Genomic DNA, 18,103 nt, shown 5'->3' with positions numbered 1-18,103 from the left:
TACTTCAATTAAAATACTTATATGGCGTGAAATGGGGTTAGATATTTTAAAATTTACTTACATAAACATAATGCTGAAATCCCCGTCTTTTCATGACGTGACACAAGCAATTACTTAAAAACCAAACTCAGGATCACTAATGTTAAGCATACCCTCAGAAATCGAGAGTGTATTGTGAAATAGATAAAATCTGACTGATATTTTGTTAATAAGCATGTTCGTATTTAACATACAAATTACCAACATTATTTTCGATTTATGATAAAATCATGTACAGGTACGTTATCAATTCCTGATTTGATTGTAAGAAAAATAAGCAATATAATACAACAAGATGGCATTATGGCATTTCATGGTACTTGAATGATAATATAACCGCTAAAGCACAATAACAAATAGATAAAGAAACAAGAACGAGAAACGTATTTCTCTGATATTGCTTGAGATTAATTCTCCTAAATAGGATTTGTCACTCATATTCGAAATCAGTTGTCACGTCATTAATTTACCGCCAAACGTACTTTTCCTTTTTCATGGGCCAGTTTATCGAAAGAGAATTAAATATTTAATTTGAATTAAATTTTAATGCGCGGTTAACCCATGAATCCGAATCACGATCCGATCACGTGTTCAGTTTGATTACGATTAACTTTATTTCGCTTCTGTAAACTGGCCCTTAGAGTAATGTTTTAACAAGAATATAAATCCAAGTAACAAAAGCAGACTTCATTGTCTTACCATGTCACCATTCCCCAATGACATTTTGATGCAGTGTATAAGTTAAAGACTTTATTGCCTGTACTATAATAATTATTTAAAGTTTTTCAGTCAGCCTTAAAGAAAAGACTTGTATAGTATATCTAAAACTATAACATTTTATGCAAGAGCTCGATAATTAGATATGACATTTACGACCCAGCTGGGGCTCGATGCCTAATCCCCCAGCTGCTAGCTCTTGACCCTATCGGGGTTAAAACAAAAATCCCACGCCTTAACTTAAGTCCATAAAATGTTCGACAATAAATTATATAAAAACTAATAATTAACCACAGTAAATAAATTCTAAACATTAACAAAAAGGGTCCTTTTGGCTCGGCTGATGCCTCCATCCGACGATATTGGTGGAAATGCTCACATATATTAAAGAACGAGTTTTATAAACCGTACCTGTAGAGGAGTTTTCTATGGGACGAGTGCGCCAATGCCCCTATTAAACGAGTTTTTTATGTTCTTTTTTAGAATTTGCACCCTTGTTCTAATTTTTAAATAAAAAAATTCAATTTTTCAACTCGTTTATAAACTTCTCTAGACACTCGTTTATTAAACACTCGTCTCTAAAGTGCCGTTTATAAATCTTGTTGCATAATATACTATAATGTTGAAGGCAACTTTGAAGGTGCAAATCCACGATGAGATACTTTCATGCAATTTTGGTCTCATGGTACAAAAATTTCACGAACAACTAAATTTCATTGTGGAAACACTCGTGAGAGACATGAAACACTGAAACATATAGCACAAGATATTGTCTCCTGCAAGTTGTTCGTGAAACTTTTGTATCATGAGACCAAAATTGCATGAAAATATCTCATCGTGGATTTGCACCTTTAAAGTACGTATTTCAAAATATGGTAGGCTAACTGCTTATCTGAAGAGCAAAGAAGAGAATGTACAAACCGAACGTTCTCGAAAAAGAACATATCGAACGATTTTATAATGGGGCACCAGATGAAGAATATTTGATAATGAAGGTATCAGTTTTGATTTTTAAGCGTGATTGGGTATTTATTTTAGATTGGACCAGTAGTAAGCGTTGTCCGGGCTTACCGGTGTAACGAAATGACAAATCAGAACATTGAGAATGTAGAAAATAGAAGGTCATATCTGTATGTTTCTATACTAAGTGCGAAGATAAATTATTAGGCAATTTCACAATTATGGAAGAATGATTCTTCCGTAACGTAATATTTCCCATCACAGATTCTTTTTACGATATACAGGCTGTCTTAAAAAAATACGGCCCACGATATAACTTTGCTAAAATTGATGACCCAAATGAAAAAAATTATACAGGAAACGAAATGGCTCTAAAAACATTACAAATCTGAGTGAGCAGATAATTTTTATACCATCTACCCATTTATGGGTAATGGCTAATTTTAAAGGTTTTAAGCGATTTGGAGCCTTTAAGGGGCTCGTCGAACAAAAAAACGTTGTATTCAACTCGTTCGTGTGTAAATTGGGCCTTTTTTGGCACTCGTGGGCCTTTAAAACGCTCGTTTCACTCGCGTTTTAAAATGGCCCACGCGTGCCAAAAAAGGCCCAATCTACACACAAACTCGTCAAATAAACTACTATTTCGATTACATGTTTTCGATGAACGATCATTATTAGATGTAAAATTTCTCGATATTATTCTACTTCGACAAATATTTTTTCGATAAAATGTTTTCGATTGTACAATTTTCGGTTGTAATTCCACGAGAGCTCTGAAATGATCAACACGAAAGCTCTCCTAGGTAACAGCGAGATTCTGTTATGGCACTTGCTAACCGTATATCCCACAACGTTTTTCGCACAATCGCTTATACGAAAAAAAAAATGGTTTCGAATGAATTTTTTTGACAGGAATTTTGAAGACATTAATGTCATTAATGATAATGAAATGACTTACCTCAGTAGGTATCTGTGTCGTTATTTACTTACAGCATTAGAGTTGTTAAGTTCAACTTTCAGATTGTGTCAACAACAATTGTAAGTAGCTATAACAACACGATTGTGCGAAAATTTTATTTATATAATTATAATTCATAAAAATCATTGAATAATGGAGGTCGGTTAACTTGATTTTTGATGACAATAGTTTATTTATGGAGTTCGTGTGTAAAGTGGGCTCTTTATGGCATGACTGGAAACTAAAAGTGAGCAGTATATTGCTGTTGCTGGAATTCAGCCGACAATTTTTCGTAAAAACTACTTGAGAGGAATTGCTCACAATTTTAAACTGCAGGGTAATATGTAATTAATTCTAAATTTTAATTTCATGTTTGATTAATAACTTTTTATCTGCTCCGACCACTTAAATTAACCAATGAGAATCAAAGCAAGATTTAATCTGTATAATTTTTCATCACATTTGCTACGTAAAAAAGTTTGGGTTAGTATTTTGCTGTCAAGTCCACAATTATTGTTTTAGGTTTTGAAAAATAAAATGTCATTAAGACAATTCGAATGTCAGAATTTTTTTCTGTGTAAATCAGATCGTCTTAACAATCTATTTGATTGGTAACTAAGAAAATGTAATGGGCGAGGCAGATAAATGTTACGTTGTCCTTAGTATACAGTGAGCGGCAAAAGTATGGAATAAATTCCTTAAAAATTAAACATTTTTTTCAAAAAAATCTTTGGACAGGTCAATTTTAGTTTATAAAAATACATGTTTTAGTACCGAAGAAAATTCCAAGCAGTTATTTGTTTTCTGGTGATGACGTCTTTGATACTTTTTTTAAATAGACACTCCCTATTTTTTTTCTTGATTCTGATAGCCCTTTTAATTGTCTAAATGACAGTATAAAAATTTTGTTATCTTACATAAGGAAATTTTTGAGAAAAAAAAAATAAAGTTGGAAAAAATAAATTTTATAACGAACAAAAACAAGTCAGAAAATCAAGTAGGTAAATCAAACAGTCAAATGTTACTGTAAATTTCATTCGTATGCGTTATTTGTTTTACAAAACGTTTTCGAAAATGACTCATTTAACAAAAACACAAAGTATAGAAATTTTAATTTTGATTGGGTGCTGGGATAAAACTAAAACAGGGGGAATTTCTTCATAAACTTGCTTATTGTCAACAAGCTGGGGGATGGCAATTCAAACATTTAATTCCATAATTTTAAGTACTTACTACCACAGTTTTTGACTTGTTTTTGTTCGTTATAAAATTATTTATTTTTTCCAACTTTATTTTTTTTTGTCAAAAATTTCCTTATGTAAGGTAACAAAATTTTTATACTGACGTTTAGACAATTAAAAGGGCTATCATAATCAAGAAAAAAAATAGGGGGTTTTCATTTAAAAAAAATATCGATGACGTCATAACTCGAAAACAAATGATTGCTTGGAATTTTATTTTGTATTAAAATATGTATTTTTATAAACTAAAATTGACCTGTCCAAAGATTTTTTTGAAAAAAATTTTGTTTAATTTTTAAGAAATTTATTCCATACTTTTGCCGCTCACTGTAGACTATATCATTCATTACCTTATAAATAAAACAATAAGAATCTTTGGTTTTCTTTAATTACATACCATGTATAACAGCGCTTATTTTAGTAACCAGGGCGATTTCGAATATACGAAACTTTGTACAGGGTGTATTATGAAAAATCGTTGATGCTGTAACTTCCTTATTTTTCATACGATTTTAATAAATGATGTGTCAAACAAAATCGTTTTAAATGGGCTACAATTTGAATTGATCCAGTATTTGTTCTTGAGTTCTGTTTTTGACAGATGATAAGTCAACTTTTTTTTTTCAAATTGCATTACTAACTTCTTTTGCTGTTTTATAGAAATTTTTATTTTGAATATGAAAATGTAAACAACCATGCTCATGCATAGAAACAAAAAGAAATGAAAAAATAATGTAATTTTTTTTTAATCAAGCAGTGACAAAACAATAATAAAAGTGCATTCTAATTTTGCAAAGTGACCAAGAGAGCTATGGACATTCAAGACAATGTCTATTTGACTCCGCCCGACAACAGAGATGATTTTTAGTAAGAAGAATTGTAGCAGTATGTGAACAAATACCACTATACAGTGTGGAAACTACTTATGGAATAAATTCAGTAATTTCAAAACTAATGACATTTGTCGATAACGCTGAAACAGGGCAATTTTTATTTATGATAATGCTTATTTTAAGTAGCTTCACTTGTTCATGACGTCATCCATTTATGGGCTACGACGTCACACTCATTTTTTTTTAAATGACAACTCCCACTTTTTTCTTCTTTTTCTGATAGACCTTTATACTAGCTAAACGATGAATGAAAAAAATTGGTGCTTTACATAACAATTTTTTTGAGAAAATGAGAAATTTTACTTCACAAAATTCAATTTAATTTTTAACGTAAAAATTCTTTTGTATTGGTTTATTTAAAATAGAAGATTTATTTTAATAGACCAAACAATTTAGAAGATTTACGCTAGAGAATTTGCGCTGAAATGAAACAAATCAGCCGTGACATTATTGAGCGCAGTGTACAAAGTGTTGGTGAGTGCCAAATAGCGGGGGACAATTTCAACATTCGCGTTACATTTTATTGTTAACCTTAGATCTTTGTTTGCTTTTGTTTAAGGTCAATTAAAATTTTTACATTAAAATTTAAATTAAAGTTTTGAAGTAAAATTTGTCATTTTCTCAAAAAAATTGTTATGTAAGGTACCAATGTTTTTCATTCATCGTTTAGGTAGTAGGAAAATCTATCGGAAACAAGAGAAAAAGTGAGGGTTGTCATTTAAAAAAATTGGTGATGACGTCATAACTCAAAAATGGATGATGTTATGAACAAGTGAAGTAACTTAAAATAAGCATTGTGAGAAATAAAACTTGACCTGTTTCAGCAATTTCGACAATTATCATTAGTTTTGAAACTACTGAATTTATTCCATAAGTAGTTTCCACACCGTATACCAATTTTATTAAACGCCGCAATGGGCGTCAGTGGAAGGTGTCGAATGTGCCTTAGAGAGAATGGAGGTAATTTCGAACATTTGCTATAGTAAAGTTATGGTTACTTGATTTTTGGAAATTCTACTTTTTTTATTAAAAACAAATTTTTGATTTTTTATTTTAATACTTCTGTATTGAGAAGAGAAACATCTATCAGAATAAAGATAAAAAAATATACTGTGCAACTTAAAAAAACAAAGTTAGCTGCGGTCTGCCAAAAAATATAATGTCAAAAAAGAATCATAGCATGTCGGGCTATAGTGTTTCTAAAACAATTTTGTTTGACGTATCATTTATTAAAATCGGTTAAAAAATAAGGAAGTTATAGCACCAAAGATTTTTCATAATACACCCGTTATATTCGAATATACAAACCTTTGTATTTTCGCTCGCCGCCTTAACTTACAAATTTTTTTGCGCTAGCCGTCACATCAAATCGCTCTGATACTGAATGCGCCCAACCGGTTTCGGGGACCTGTTTATTAATTTTTTTATTCATGATATAGTTAGTCTACCTGTGTACAACTCGAGGATGGAAAATTCTCGACGTATTACCTGAAACACCACTCGATCTACGATCTCGTGGTGTTTCCGGGCAACACATCTCGTATAATCGAGAATTTTCCGTCCTCTTGTAGAATAAATGATAACAGGGTTCATTACCCACGACCCGTTGAATAATAGTTATAATTTCAAGACTCACGGCGATCAACAATTATTTAGATCAAAGAAGCCCTTGAAATTTTGGACGTACATACAGTGTGTCCCCGGATAGGTGAAACGACTCTTGTAAACGATAAAAAATTCTCGATTTAAATTTTCATTTTCTGGGGTTCAGCCCTGCTTTGTTAAAGACTAATTTCTAACATAATTTTAGTTTTGAAAAATCAAGTATGCCTTGGAAATTAAAAAAAAAACATTTTCCTGTGCCTTTTAATAAGAGAACTGTTCAAAATAAAATTCTTTGATTTGTGAAATAAACATTAAAAAAATGAAAAATCATAGTTGGCCGATGATTTTGAAATTATGTCTAGGGGCCTAGATGTTGATTCTGAACAACTTTTCTAAATAACTTTTTGTCGTATTTACTACCTAAAAAGCACTTTATTCTACAGAAAAAATAGGTTTTTTGAAAATTTCCAAGGCATACTTGACTTTTCAAAACTAAAATTATGTTAAAAATTAGTCTTTAACCAAGCAGGGCTGAACCCCAAAAAATGAAAATTTAAATCGAATTTTTTTTATCTTTTACAAGTCCTTTCACCTGTTCGGGGACACGCTGTATGTCCCGTACGTCCAATTTTCTTGCAAGCATTTTTGGTTGCATATACTGCTTGACCAGAATAGCTCTAGAAGAAACGAGCGAGTCTCTGTAAGACAAGGATATGGCTACGGTTGTGGGTACGGTACACTCAATAAAGCAAATCTGCTCAAAACAGCTCGAACATGCTGTTCACTTTGAAGCTTGAAGCGCTGATTTTCGCCCGTTCGTACACGATCTAAACACTTCCAGCACAGTATAGAGCAGGGATGAGCAACCTTTTTTTACAACGGGCCAGCTTCAAATTTAAAAATGTTGTGCGGGCCGCATTTAAGAAACATGATAATGATGAACTTAAATTATATCTTTATTAACAAAATAAATCTAGTATAAAAATTATCGAAATAAAATACTCAATGAGAAATTTGGCATTGCTTCTTGGTCATCAATTGGTCTATACTATTTGCAGATATAGACGACAGAGCAACTCGCACGCAGCTTTCTAACCGTACATCATTTAATCTCGATCGATGATCCCTTTTAATTATTTTCATTGCGGAAAACAATTGTTCGCAAACATAGGTACTTCCAAAAAGTGTCACTATTTGCTTTGCATAATCGTGGGGATTTTTCTAAACTTATGTATTTTTGGTAGAAATTATGTGTCAACATTTTGAAATTTATTTCTTAAATCCGTGTCGTTTTGTAAATCTATTAATTCCATTTGTAACTCATCCGGAACTGTTTCCACGTCTATATTAAATGGGGAAGAAAAAATGTTAAAACTAATTCCGTTATTAATTTTTGTAAATGCTGGGCATATTTTCACGTTTCTGAAGGGTTTTCTTTTTTTAGGTGTGCAAAATGTGACATGTTGTTTGACAACAGATGTTTGTTCCAAATTTTAAGTTTGCTTTCAAAAGCATTAATTTTATCAAACATGTTTAAGTCATTCAAATGCTGAGTTATATCGACGAGAAAGGCAAAATCACACATCCATTCTTTATCTTCGAAATGGGGAAATCGATATTCTTTCATTTCCACAAACAATTGAATATCATTTTTTAAGTTATATACTCTTTTTAACATAGCATCTCTACTCAACCAACGCACTTCAATTGTTGTAAATTACATCACCATATTCACTTCCCAAATCTTTTAAAAACTCATTAAATTGGCGGTGATTTAACGCTCGAGATTTGAGAAAATTAATAAGTTTTATTACAGGCGTAGTGACATTAGGCATATTTAAAATTTTTGCGCAAAGATTCTGTTAATGAATTATGCAATGGTTAACAAAAGTTTCAAAAGTCAAAATGTAAAATCTTTAAAGGGCCGCATGAGAAAGTGTGGCGGGCCGCGGGTTGCTCATCCCTGGTATATAGCTATAAGAATCAGTAGTTTCACTCGGCGGCGGCACCTTTTATCTTTCTGTCATCAAATTGCACTGCGCAACTCACCCACGAGTTGCCAGTGGCGTAGTCAATTCCAAATCATATAGATAGATGTGAGAGTTAAAACTAGGCCGGAAATAAAAATGACATTAGAGGATTCAAATATTATTTAATATTTTATGAAGGGAATCAGTGGGAATACATAAATTAAACAATTTTTATATACAGATGAGTCCTAAAAAACGCCGCAAGCCATATCTCCGTTATTTATGCCTCAATTTAAATAAAACAAAAACTGGAATAAACCACTTTAAAAACTCTATAAGCAAAACATAGACTTTTTTTCAAAAAGACATTAAAGGTCAGATGATAGTCAACATAATTTTTTCAAATAGCTTGGTATATTTTTTATTCATATTTTGAAAGAGATTCTTTTTCTGAATCCAACGATATGCCGCATGTCAGAATGCGCTTAATACTAACCGAGAAATAAATAAATAAAATAGCAAATAGCAGCGGTCTTCCCACTGCGCAGTCACCTGCGAGTTCGTCAGCTGATTCGAGATCTGCGACCATTTGAACCCGCGAGTGAAACTACTGATTCTTATAGCTCTATCTATACTGTGCTTCCAGACCCAACAAATAAGTGGGCTCCGCTAGTGGGAGGGATTTCAGTCTACTGCGTCACCCGCCAAGCTGTTTTGGTCGACCTGTACCTGTTTCAATTTGAAATTTTTGCCGAACCTCGGCCAAACAGGCAGCAGCGATCTATGTTCATTCTTCATTATTGAAAACACCATTACGAAAGTAAGATTCAATAATGAATCTTTTACATTCTGAAGTAAATACCATTTTTGCGTTAAAATTTTATTAATAATGACAGTTGTTTGACGTTTATTGGCTGAATTAGCAAAGATACGAAAAATCTCACACTATCAAAGTCATAGCCGCCCCTTATCTACTCCTAAGTAATTGTTGATCGCACGGTATATGAAGTCCAATCGCAAATTTTAGTGAAATGGTATCAAGTATGCAAAGTAATAATTGTAAAACCTCAGTTTGTCTTATAATGAAACTTATTTATCAATTGCTCTTCATTCATCCGTGTAATTCATCATTACCCGCTCGTCGAATAATACGAGTATATTATGGCGGACAAAAAAATGTTAGCAGTCAATTTCGGTTATTTAAAAAAAAAATTGTAAACCATACTTTATTGTCATTATGATTACTGTCTTGATTATAATTGGTATTTTTTGGGTGGTAAATTTCAAAACTCGAAATTATTTTGTCATTTTCTACTACACAGACGTTTACCTCAGGTTATCTATGTACGACTGCTCTAATTTTGTTCATTCGTGTCGGATTTTTGGAATATCAGAGCTTTAAATAGTTTAAATTGATTGTCAGAAGTCGAAAGTGGGGTTACGGTTCCCAAAGGTTTATTTACGCTTTACATGAATCTCAAGATAGTGACGGCTAAACTTTTTTGGCCGCCATAGTACAATTACATAGTTATTTCTTTGAATAAAATAATTAATAAGCAATACATATTTTGAATTTGTCGTTGCGCCGAATCGTCATACGCTGAATTGTCGGGCGCCGATTTGTCGTGGAACCGCTCCAAATCGCTTTAAATCTTTAAAATTAGCTTGACGTTTCGTTTTGCCAAGTTGTGACATTTATCAAAATCCGTTCACATAGGAGAAAATTCTCAAATTCTGACAGTGTCGAATACAAAATAGTTATTTATTACGGGCGCGCTGGGTTTTGTGGGCCGAGTGACGAAGTAATGAGTCTCCATAAGTCAGTAAGCCCAGTAAAGATTAATTGCTAAGCGAGTTGCATACAAACTTTTATTTCTACATTGTTTTTTAATCAAAATCATAGGTAGGTACGTCTAAAATGGGCCCTTTATCACAGGTGAAATAAATAAAATAATAATATGTATATTATTTAAAGAGCACCTAATGTACGACAAAGTTCGGATGATTAGAAGGTAAAGTCAAATATATATGACAATGGCGGAGTCAAAAATAAAAAAAACATGTTTCTTTTGTTTACGCTATACAGGATGTTAGGGGAATGTTCTGAAGATGAAGATAGTTTTCTTTATTCTATTAGACGTTCTACAACAAAAGTAGATGACCTCGAAGTAGAATTTCTTTCATCAGATGAAGAAAATTTAGTTTTGGTTAAGTTTTTATTAAAAAAAATCATTTTGTTTATAAATAAAATGTATGTAAAATTATGTTTACTAATGTACGCAAAGTAAATGTTTTTGTTCCTAAACAGACAATTGTATGATACGACACTGTCAGCGGTAAATTGGAGAGTGCGCATGCTAAGCTCCGCCTTGTCATACTTTCAACACTTGCCTACGACTCATGTGTAATAAAACTAAACAACTTCAAAACTATTATTAAATACATTAGATAGGCAACCAATATCACAATACAATCACAAACACGCAGAATGACAGGTGAGAGTTTTATACGTAATCCACAAAAATCCGATGTATTTTATTAACGGCATTATGTAGTATATTTAAATACATAACAAATTAACTATTTAGAAGTCGTAGATAAAGTACTTCGTTTCATTTGTAAGAAAAAGACCAACTTATTATTTTATTATTTATTAAAAACAACTACATATGTACTTTTTTTAATAGTGGTGCAATAGTAGTTTATTTAACGAGTTCGTGTGTAAATTGGGCTTTTTGGCATGAGTGGGCCAGTTTAAAACGCGAGTCAAACGACAAATTTCAACAGGGACTCAATTTAAAGACCCACGAGTTTTTGTTCGACGAGCGCCTTAACGGGTCCAAATCCCTTAAAATCTTTAAAATTAGCTTAACGTTTCATGTTGACAAGTTGTGACATTTATCAAAATCCGTTCACACAGGAGAAAATTCTCAAATTCTGACAGTGTCGAACAAAACAATTTTTTTTTTTTAATTACAAATAAAGGTTTTTGGAACATTTATTCCAGTTTTGTTTTATAAAACTTAACAAAACGCAATTCTAACGGAAAAGCCACATACCTACACAAGTACAAAATCACGAATTTCGTTTTATCAGTCTTCATTTGACAATATTATGAAATGGTTTCTCTTCCATAAAATAAAAAAAATACGCTTGTCATTTGTCTTTACAAAAACTAACAGAAAATCACTATTAAAACTACTATCTAAAATGTTAAAATGCTATATGGATGGAAAGAGAGTAACAACAAAAAAATTTCCCGAGTTTTAAAAACGGCATTTCTCCCACCAATCCAAGATCGACCATTGAAAATTAAACATCGCCCTTGTGTAAATTTCTATTTCTTAATTTTCTGAAGTTCGTTACAATCGGTGTTAGCAATGTTACATATTTTGTAATTGATTAGAGTGGTTGTTGCATTATTTAATGATGAAATGAAATGAATATTATTAAAACCTTTGTGAATTTTTCTAAACTTTCCTTTGAAAAAATTAATGTTTTTTAAGACTTTGTCTAAACGAAGACAAAACACGTTGTTCAATACACGTGCGCTGTCACTTTTCAGGTATTCGACCTGTTTTGCATTACTCGGCTAACGCCTCGTGCTTCAAATTTCGACCTTATACCTACCTGAAAAGTGACCTGACAGAGTACTTATATCGAAAAAAGCTAATTCCGGAAAAAAATTCTGAAAGAACCTTCGATATCATCTACGTCAGAGGTGAATTTAAATTAATTATTATTGACGAGTTGACGACAGATTTTTATTGACTTACTTAAAAATAGTCTAAAAGATGCTTTTAAGAAAATTATTGTTACAATCCCTAAAACAACAAGCAGCACCTGAACCAAGCTTTTCCATATTAAACAGAGACAAAACATTCTTGGGCAATTCAATGACTCTTGACAGCTCTTGCAATTTTATCTGCTGAATGTGAATTCGTTAAAATATTTCAAAATTTCATTTCATTTTCATGACTTACGACATAATGTTCCAATATCTTAACAATAAGATCTATTAGGGGATCTTTATTGTCACAGCAGTGGGTTCTTTACAACTCTATTCGTAAAATCGAACAAATTCACCTAAGCAGGTCAGTTTTACAGGGTTGTCATTGTTAAAGAAGATTTACAAGACCACAAGCCAAAGACAACCAATAAAAGCAATTTTTCCATTAAAATCGATTTCATTCAAAAACTATGAAAGATTTTCGAAACGGATTGCAGATATTGATTTTATACGCCATTAGCCACATTCTGATGCAAAAATTTAAACATGATTTTTTTTTTAAGTTTTTTATAAATATCTTCCCATAAAAACAACTAGGAACGCAACAGACAAAACCAAATTAAACGACCTTACACAACAATTAAAGTGTGAAATTATAAACTTGAAACACTCCCCAATCAAGTGTTACCTAAGAGAACTGACAAATGAAAGAAGTACAGACTACTCACTATGGAGAGTTACCAGGAACCTGAAGAAACCAACAACATACAGGGTTATTCACGAGAGGGGTACTTCTGATTTTTTATTTTGCCGCAACCAACAATACCAATGGCAGTAACTACTAAATCAAATGTTATTTCTTTTAAATTAGAAATCAAAGTAAGTTGGATAGATTTGTCAGAAATGTCAGATTGGCAGATAACCTGTATTTAATCAAAATTCAACAAATAAATTAACAAATTAATTTAATGTCAAAGGTAATCGAAGTGTTTACCATCGGCTTGTAAACATCCGCAACGGCGACAGAATTCTTTCCACACTCTCCATAAATGAGGAGCATGTCAGTCTTTTCGTCGTTATTGTAAAAACAAATTTTTCGAATTGACAAAGATTTTTTGCTTTAACGTCAAAGAGACAGGACTAAGAGCCATCGTGGATTCAGTTATAATTATTTTCAAAATTTGAAATCAAGATATTGTTGCAATGTGTATAATGGGTTGCGGCAAAAAGAAATTCAGAAATACCCCTCTCGTGAATAACCCTGTATATACCGCCATTAAGAAAAACGGATGGTGATTTGGCAAAAAGCGCTAAAGAAAAAGCGGAGACTTTTGCTAATTATCTAGAGCAAACATTCCAACACTATACAGCTCAAAATAATTCCATGAGCCAGGAAGAATATAATAACTAGACTTAGGCGAAAAATAGTGAGCGCGTCAAGAATACCTCCCACCATCACGATCCAGTGCACCGCGCTCGTATTATAAATGATCCACGGTTCACGCTCGCAGCGAAAAGATAGCGGTGCGACGCTGTAGCGGACTGGTGGGGAGCGCCAACTATTTTCCGCCTAACCTTAATAATAACCAAGACGATGAAAAAATTCCCCTAGTTACTTCAAAGGAAATCGCCAACGAGATTAAAGTAAATCTTAATCCAAAGAAAGCCCCGGGGTATGACCTTATTACAGGTGAATTAGTAAAAAACCTGCCCAAAAAAGCAATAGTAATGTTGACATACCTGTTCAATGCAGTAATCAGGTTGCAACATATGCCTAGCCGTTGGAAAGTGGCAGAGATGATAATGCTACATTAACTAAAGTCCATTCAAAAATCAAAAAACCACCAACGTCGCATTTTCCTCGATAATTACTATCGGCAACGTTGTCTAGTGTAAAATTTGGTGAGACTTGTAATTTTGAGGTTAAATGTTTATTAAGTGTCTTGTTTTTCTGGACATGTTTAAGTAAAAATAATAAGAATCAATAAATAAATGAAACATGCTGCTAATATGAACGAAATTCAAAGCAATTGAATTTTATTTTGAATCAAATAAATGTCATAATTTATAGTTACCAACATAGTATGAAAAAATATCTACCTAGGATTTTTTAAATTTTACCAACCTAAAGCAACAGGTGGTGGTTTTTTGATTTTTGAATAGACTTTAGGAAAACCAGCTAACGAAGTTAAATCATACAGGCCTATATCGTTTTTGCCAATTATCTCCAAACTCTAAGAAACTGCTCTTAAAAAGACTGAAACCGATAATTGAAAATAAAAACTTAATACCGAGCCATCAATTCGGATTCAGGCAGCAACATAATACAATCGACCAGGTACATCGTATAACAAACGTAACAGAAGAAGCTTTAGAGCAGTGACGGCTCGTTAGGGGCGGCCGAGTCGGCCGGGCCGTACCACACATAATTACGAATTTTATTTTCATACTTTCTGATAAAAAATGTTTACGTTATTTTTCTTCAAACACAAATAACAACTTAAATTACAATTTACATTTCTGTCTCGTACCTAATTACATTGTACTGTGTACCGTATGTGCTGTAAATACACATATTATGTAGTATAAATACCTAAACGCATCCAGGATAGTTTTGAAAAAAAAAAGTGTGTGTAAATAAAAATCCACTTAATAAACGCAAAATTCTACTAAACATAAATTATGATGTCTGTTCGCCTTCATCGTTTTTTTTTAATTGCCTCAGTAAAGACCAATTTAAATTAGATATTGAAGTTAAAGTTATTTTTTCACCATTACAAAAATTAAATGCATACGAATATTTACAAAACTACGACAATAATTGACAAAGCCGTTCCTAGGCTCCTGCGGCAAGTGTTTATTAAATAGGTAATAAATACATTCGGCCAAGGAAGGGGAAGGGTCGGCCAGTGACGTATTTGCCGAGAGCACACAGACTAATCTTTGCACTGCGATTTTGAAACGATGAATACGTCCAGCTGTCTCGTCTCACCAATCTTAAGTTATGTTGCTGTAACTTGTAACGGATAGCTTAGCTCGTTTCACACAACCCCGGCAAAAGTTAATTTGGCCGACAGCTGTTGCAGCGCTGTGGCGCTGCTAAACTGAGTTTGCTAAGGTAACGACAACGGTTGCGCCAATATTTCCATCTCACTTAATTTGGAGTCTATGCAAGTTAATCGACACGATACAAACATCCCGTAAAACAATGAGTTGTCGCTACCTTATTTATCATCGAGAACCTTAGAGTTTGCGTTTGCGTAGTTTAATTCCTTAATTTCAAATTCACGTCTGCTCCTAACCGTTTAACGTATCGTCTTTTGTTTCTGTTTTGTGTGTTTAATCTGTTATTAATTATTATAGTATTATTTAAATTGTGAGTGTAAGTGGTAAGTAGGTAAACACACCGACAATGGCAAATGTAAAAGATACCAATGCCGATTTGATTAACTATTTATTGGTAAATAAATTTCATACATTGTCTTATGATGACAAAATATTTGTGAAGAAATTGCCAGTTCCATAACCCTCAATGGTTGATTTAATACAATCGAAAAGTGGTCATAATCGCGCGTTTTCTAAAACTCTGTACCAGAAAAATATATGGTTAACGGGCAGCCAAGTGCACTTGCACTTGTTAGTTTTACTATGTAACATTTTTTTAATTATGAACCTACATTTGTCACGCGGATGCCTATCAAAAAGTTAAATTGACTAATTAGAGCTTTACCGATCTACCCATGTTCGGCCGACCCATATTCGCGAAACACGAGCCGTCACTGCTTTAGAGGGAAGGGAAATCTGCTCGGCAGTATTCCTGGACGTTGCCTTCGATAAGGTCTGGCATCAAGGACTGATGAGTAAATTGAACAAGATCTTGCCAAAGCAATATGTGCACCTGCTGGAGTCATGCGTCACTGGAAGGATATTTCGGGTAAAACAAGAAGATGAATACTCTCATTTCAAAGATATAAAGGCCGGAGTGCCCCAAGGCAGCGTTCTAGGCCCAGTGCTTTATCTACTGTATACGCATGATATACCAAAAGGAAACAACATCACCATGGCCACCTTTGCAGATGACACGGCGATATTAGCAGTTGGTCGAGAAATTAGCAGTAGCACTAGAAGATTGCAAAGTGCAAATAACCGAATGGACTCGTGTCTGGCGAATCAAACTGAATGAAGCAAAATCTATACATATAACTTTTACAAATAAAAGAATAGAGGGCCAGCATAATGTTAACATGAAGCGCATCGTAATATCCTACGCTAATACGGCGAAATATCTTGGAATGACTCTGGACACAAAGTTGAAGTGGAAAGAGCATGTGAAAAAGAAAAAGACAGAACTCGCCCTAAAATATAAGAAAACGTACTGATTGATAGGTAGAAGTTCCCAATTGTCTATATATAACAAAGTCTTGTTTATTATCATTATGACTGATGTGTCAGTTTGTCAAACTGAAGGTTTTCAAGCTGTTTGGCGTTTCCTTCGCCCTTTTCGTAACTTACAGATCATGACGCACTAGCATAACCGATTTGTAGTAGCACTACTCTCTGGTGCACGCTTCTTTTCCCAATTTTAATTTTGATTATCGCTGTCACGATGACAAGAATGACAAAAATCGAAAATGGGGTTAGTTGAATATAATGCCAGCTTCACATTTTGATGTCAAGCCAATGACAGGCCGGCCTAAATTTATTGTCGGCCATAGTACTATTGCGGGCAAAAAAATTGGGACATCAATGTCATTGTCTTGACTTTTAATGTGAAATAACCCTTATCTGATTCTAACCCTACTTTGAATTGATTGACGTTGTCATTAAGTATTGTAGGTTGCAGGGACTGATTGTAAGTAAGCACGTAGTGAATATTTATTTAATGCAAGGTCCCAATCAAAATCTACTTTTATCAAAAGAAGAGGGCATTTGGAAAAGGAAAATAGGAGTATAAAATAAATTTTTAAACTGTCAGCTAGAATAGTGTCAAAAAAATGACAATAAAGCTTGAACTACATCGAATTTTTCAAAACTGACAGAAATTTGATGTCCTACTTTTTTTGCCCGCAATAGTACATAGCTCCTTTTTATTTTTATACGTTTCATCAAAAAATTCCACCCGATTCCTTTTGTTGCTGGTAAAACTTTTTAATCGATTATTAAGGGCCGGTTGCACCAACGCCAGTTAAAGTTAACTGTAGGTTAAAATGCTTCGTTACCTTAGTTACCTATTGTTATAACAATGTTTTCGTATATTTTAATCTGTAGTTAAATTTAACTCACGTTGGTGCAACCGGCCCTTAAACATTTAAACAAGTTGCACGTCACAGGGTGGTATTTTTCGAAATAAAATTGACCTGTACGAGCGATTTTCCTAAACACATTATACAGGGTGAGCAACAATTTTACATAAAATTTTCAAGACTGAATTTGTTTTATTGACAATATTGACACCTGGTATACATTTCAAATTTAAACGTCTTGGTTTTTGTAATCTTTTATTAATAAAATGGTTTTCTCCTTGGAACATGACATAAAAGTCACCAAAAATTACCAGAATTTATTGCCAACTCAATCAGTACTTGTTGCTCACACGGTATAATGCTATTATGAATTTTGTTCCAAACTTTATGTTCACTGTATTTTGATTTGATACGAGTAGTAGAAATAATAATTCAAGTCGATCCGTCGCACACAAAAAACGTTACACCCATAAAAAATGTTAAAAGTGAGTTTTCAGTAAATATGTCTTCGTATTTATTGGTCCCATGACCAAAAAAGTTAGTATCAAATTACAGAGTGACTTTGAAGGTTGTGCAGATATTTTAACCTGTGATAGAACCCCACAAAAGGTAGCGATTGAGCCAATGATGCCTTATAACGGGTGACTATTAAAATTTTCACTTAGGGTTGGCTATGGATCATTCTTTGTTTTCCGTTGCACCTTAGACACTGACAAGTTTGACATTTCAATAAATCTTTTTTCTCTT

General features: G+C 33.1%; 1 protein-coding gene across 8 annotated transcripts in view; it reads right to left on the bottom strand.

Moving 5' to 3' along the window:
- Window positions 1-18,103, bottom strand: part of Arms (Ankyrin repeat-rich membrane spanning) — a 43,532-nt gene that overhangs the window by 11,017 nt on the left and 14,412 nt on the right. Inside the window, exon 1 of one of the 8 annotated variants that reach the window (XM_069041594.1) lies at window positions 62-216. The exons of the other annotated variants lie outside the window; for them this stretch is intronic. Coding sequence (XP_068897695.1) covers window positions 62-94 — 33 coding nt within the window. The 5' untranslated portion in view covers window positions 95-216. Of the gene's footprint in view, window positions 1-61; window positions 217-18,103 lie in introns of those variants that run through there. 8 annotated transcript variants of the gene reach the window in all.

The sequence above is a fragment of the Tenebrio molitor genome, chromosome 3 (genome assembly GCF_963966145.1).
Source record: "Tenebrio molitor chromosome 3, icTenMoli1.1, whole genome shotgun sequence".
NCBI lineage: Eukaryota > Metazoa > Arthropoda > Insecta > Coleoptera > Tenebrionidae > Tenebrio > Tenebrio molitor.
This window is presented reverse-complemented; position numbering and strand designations above follow the sequence as displayed.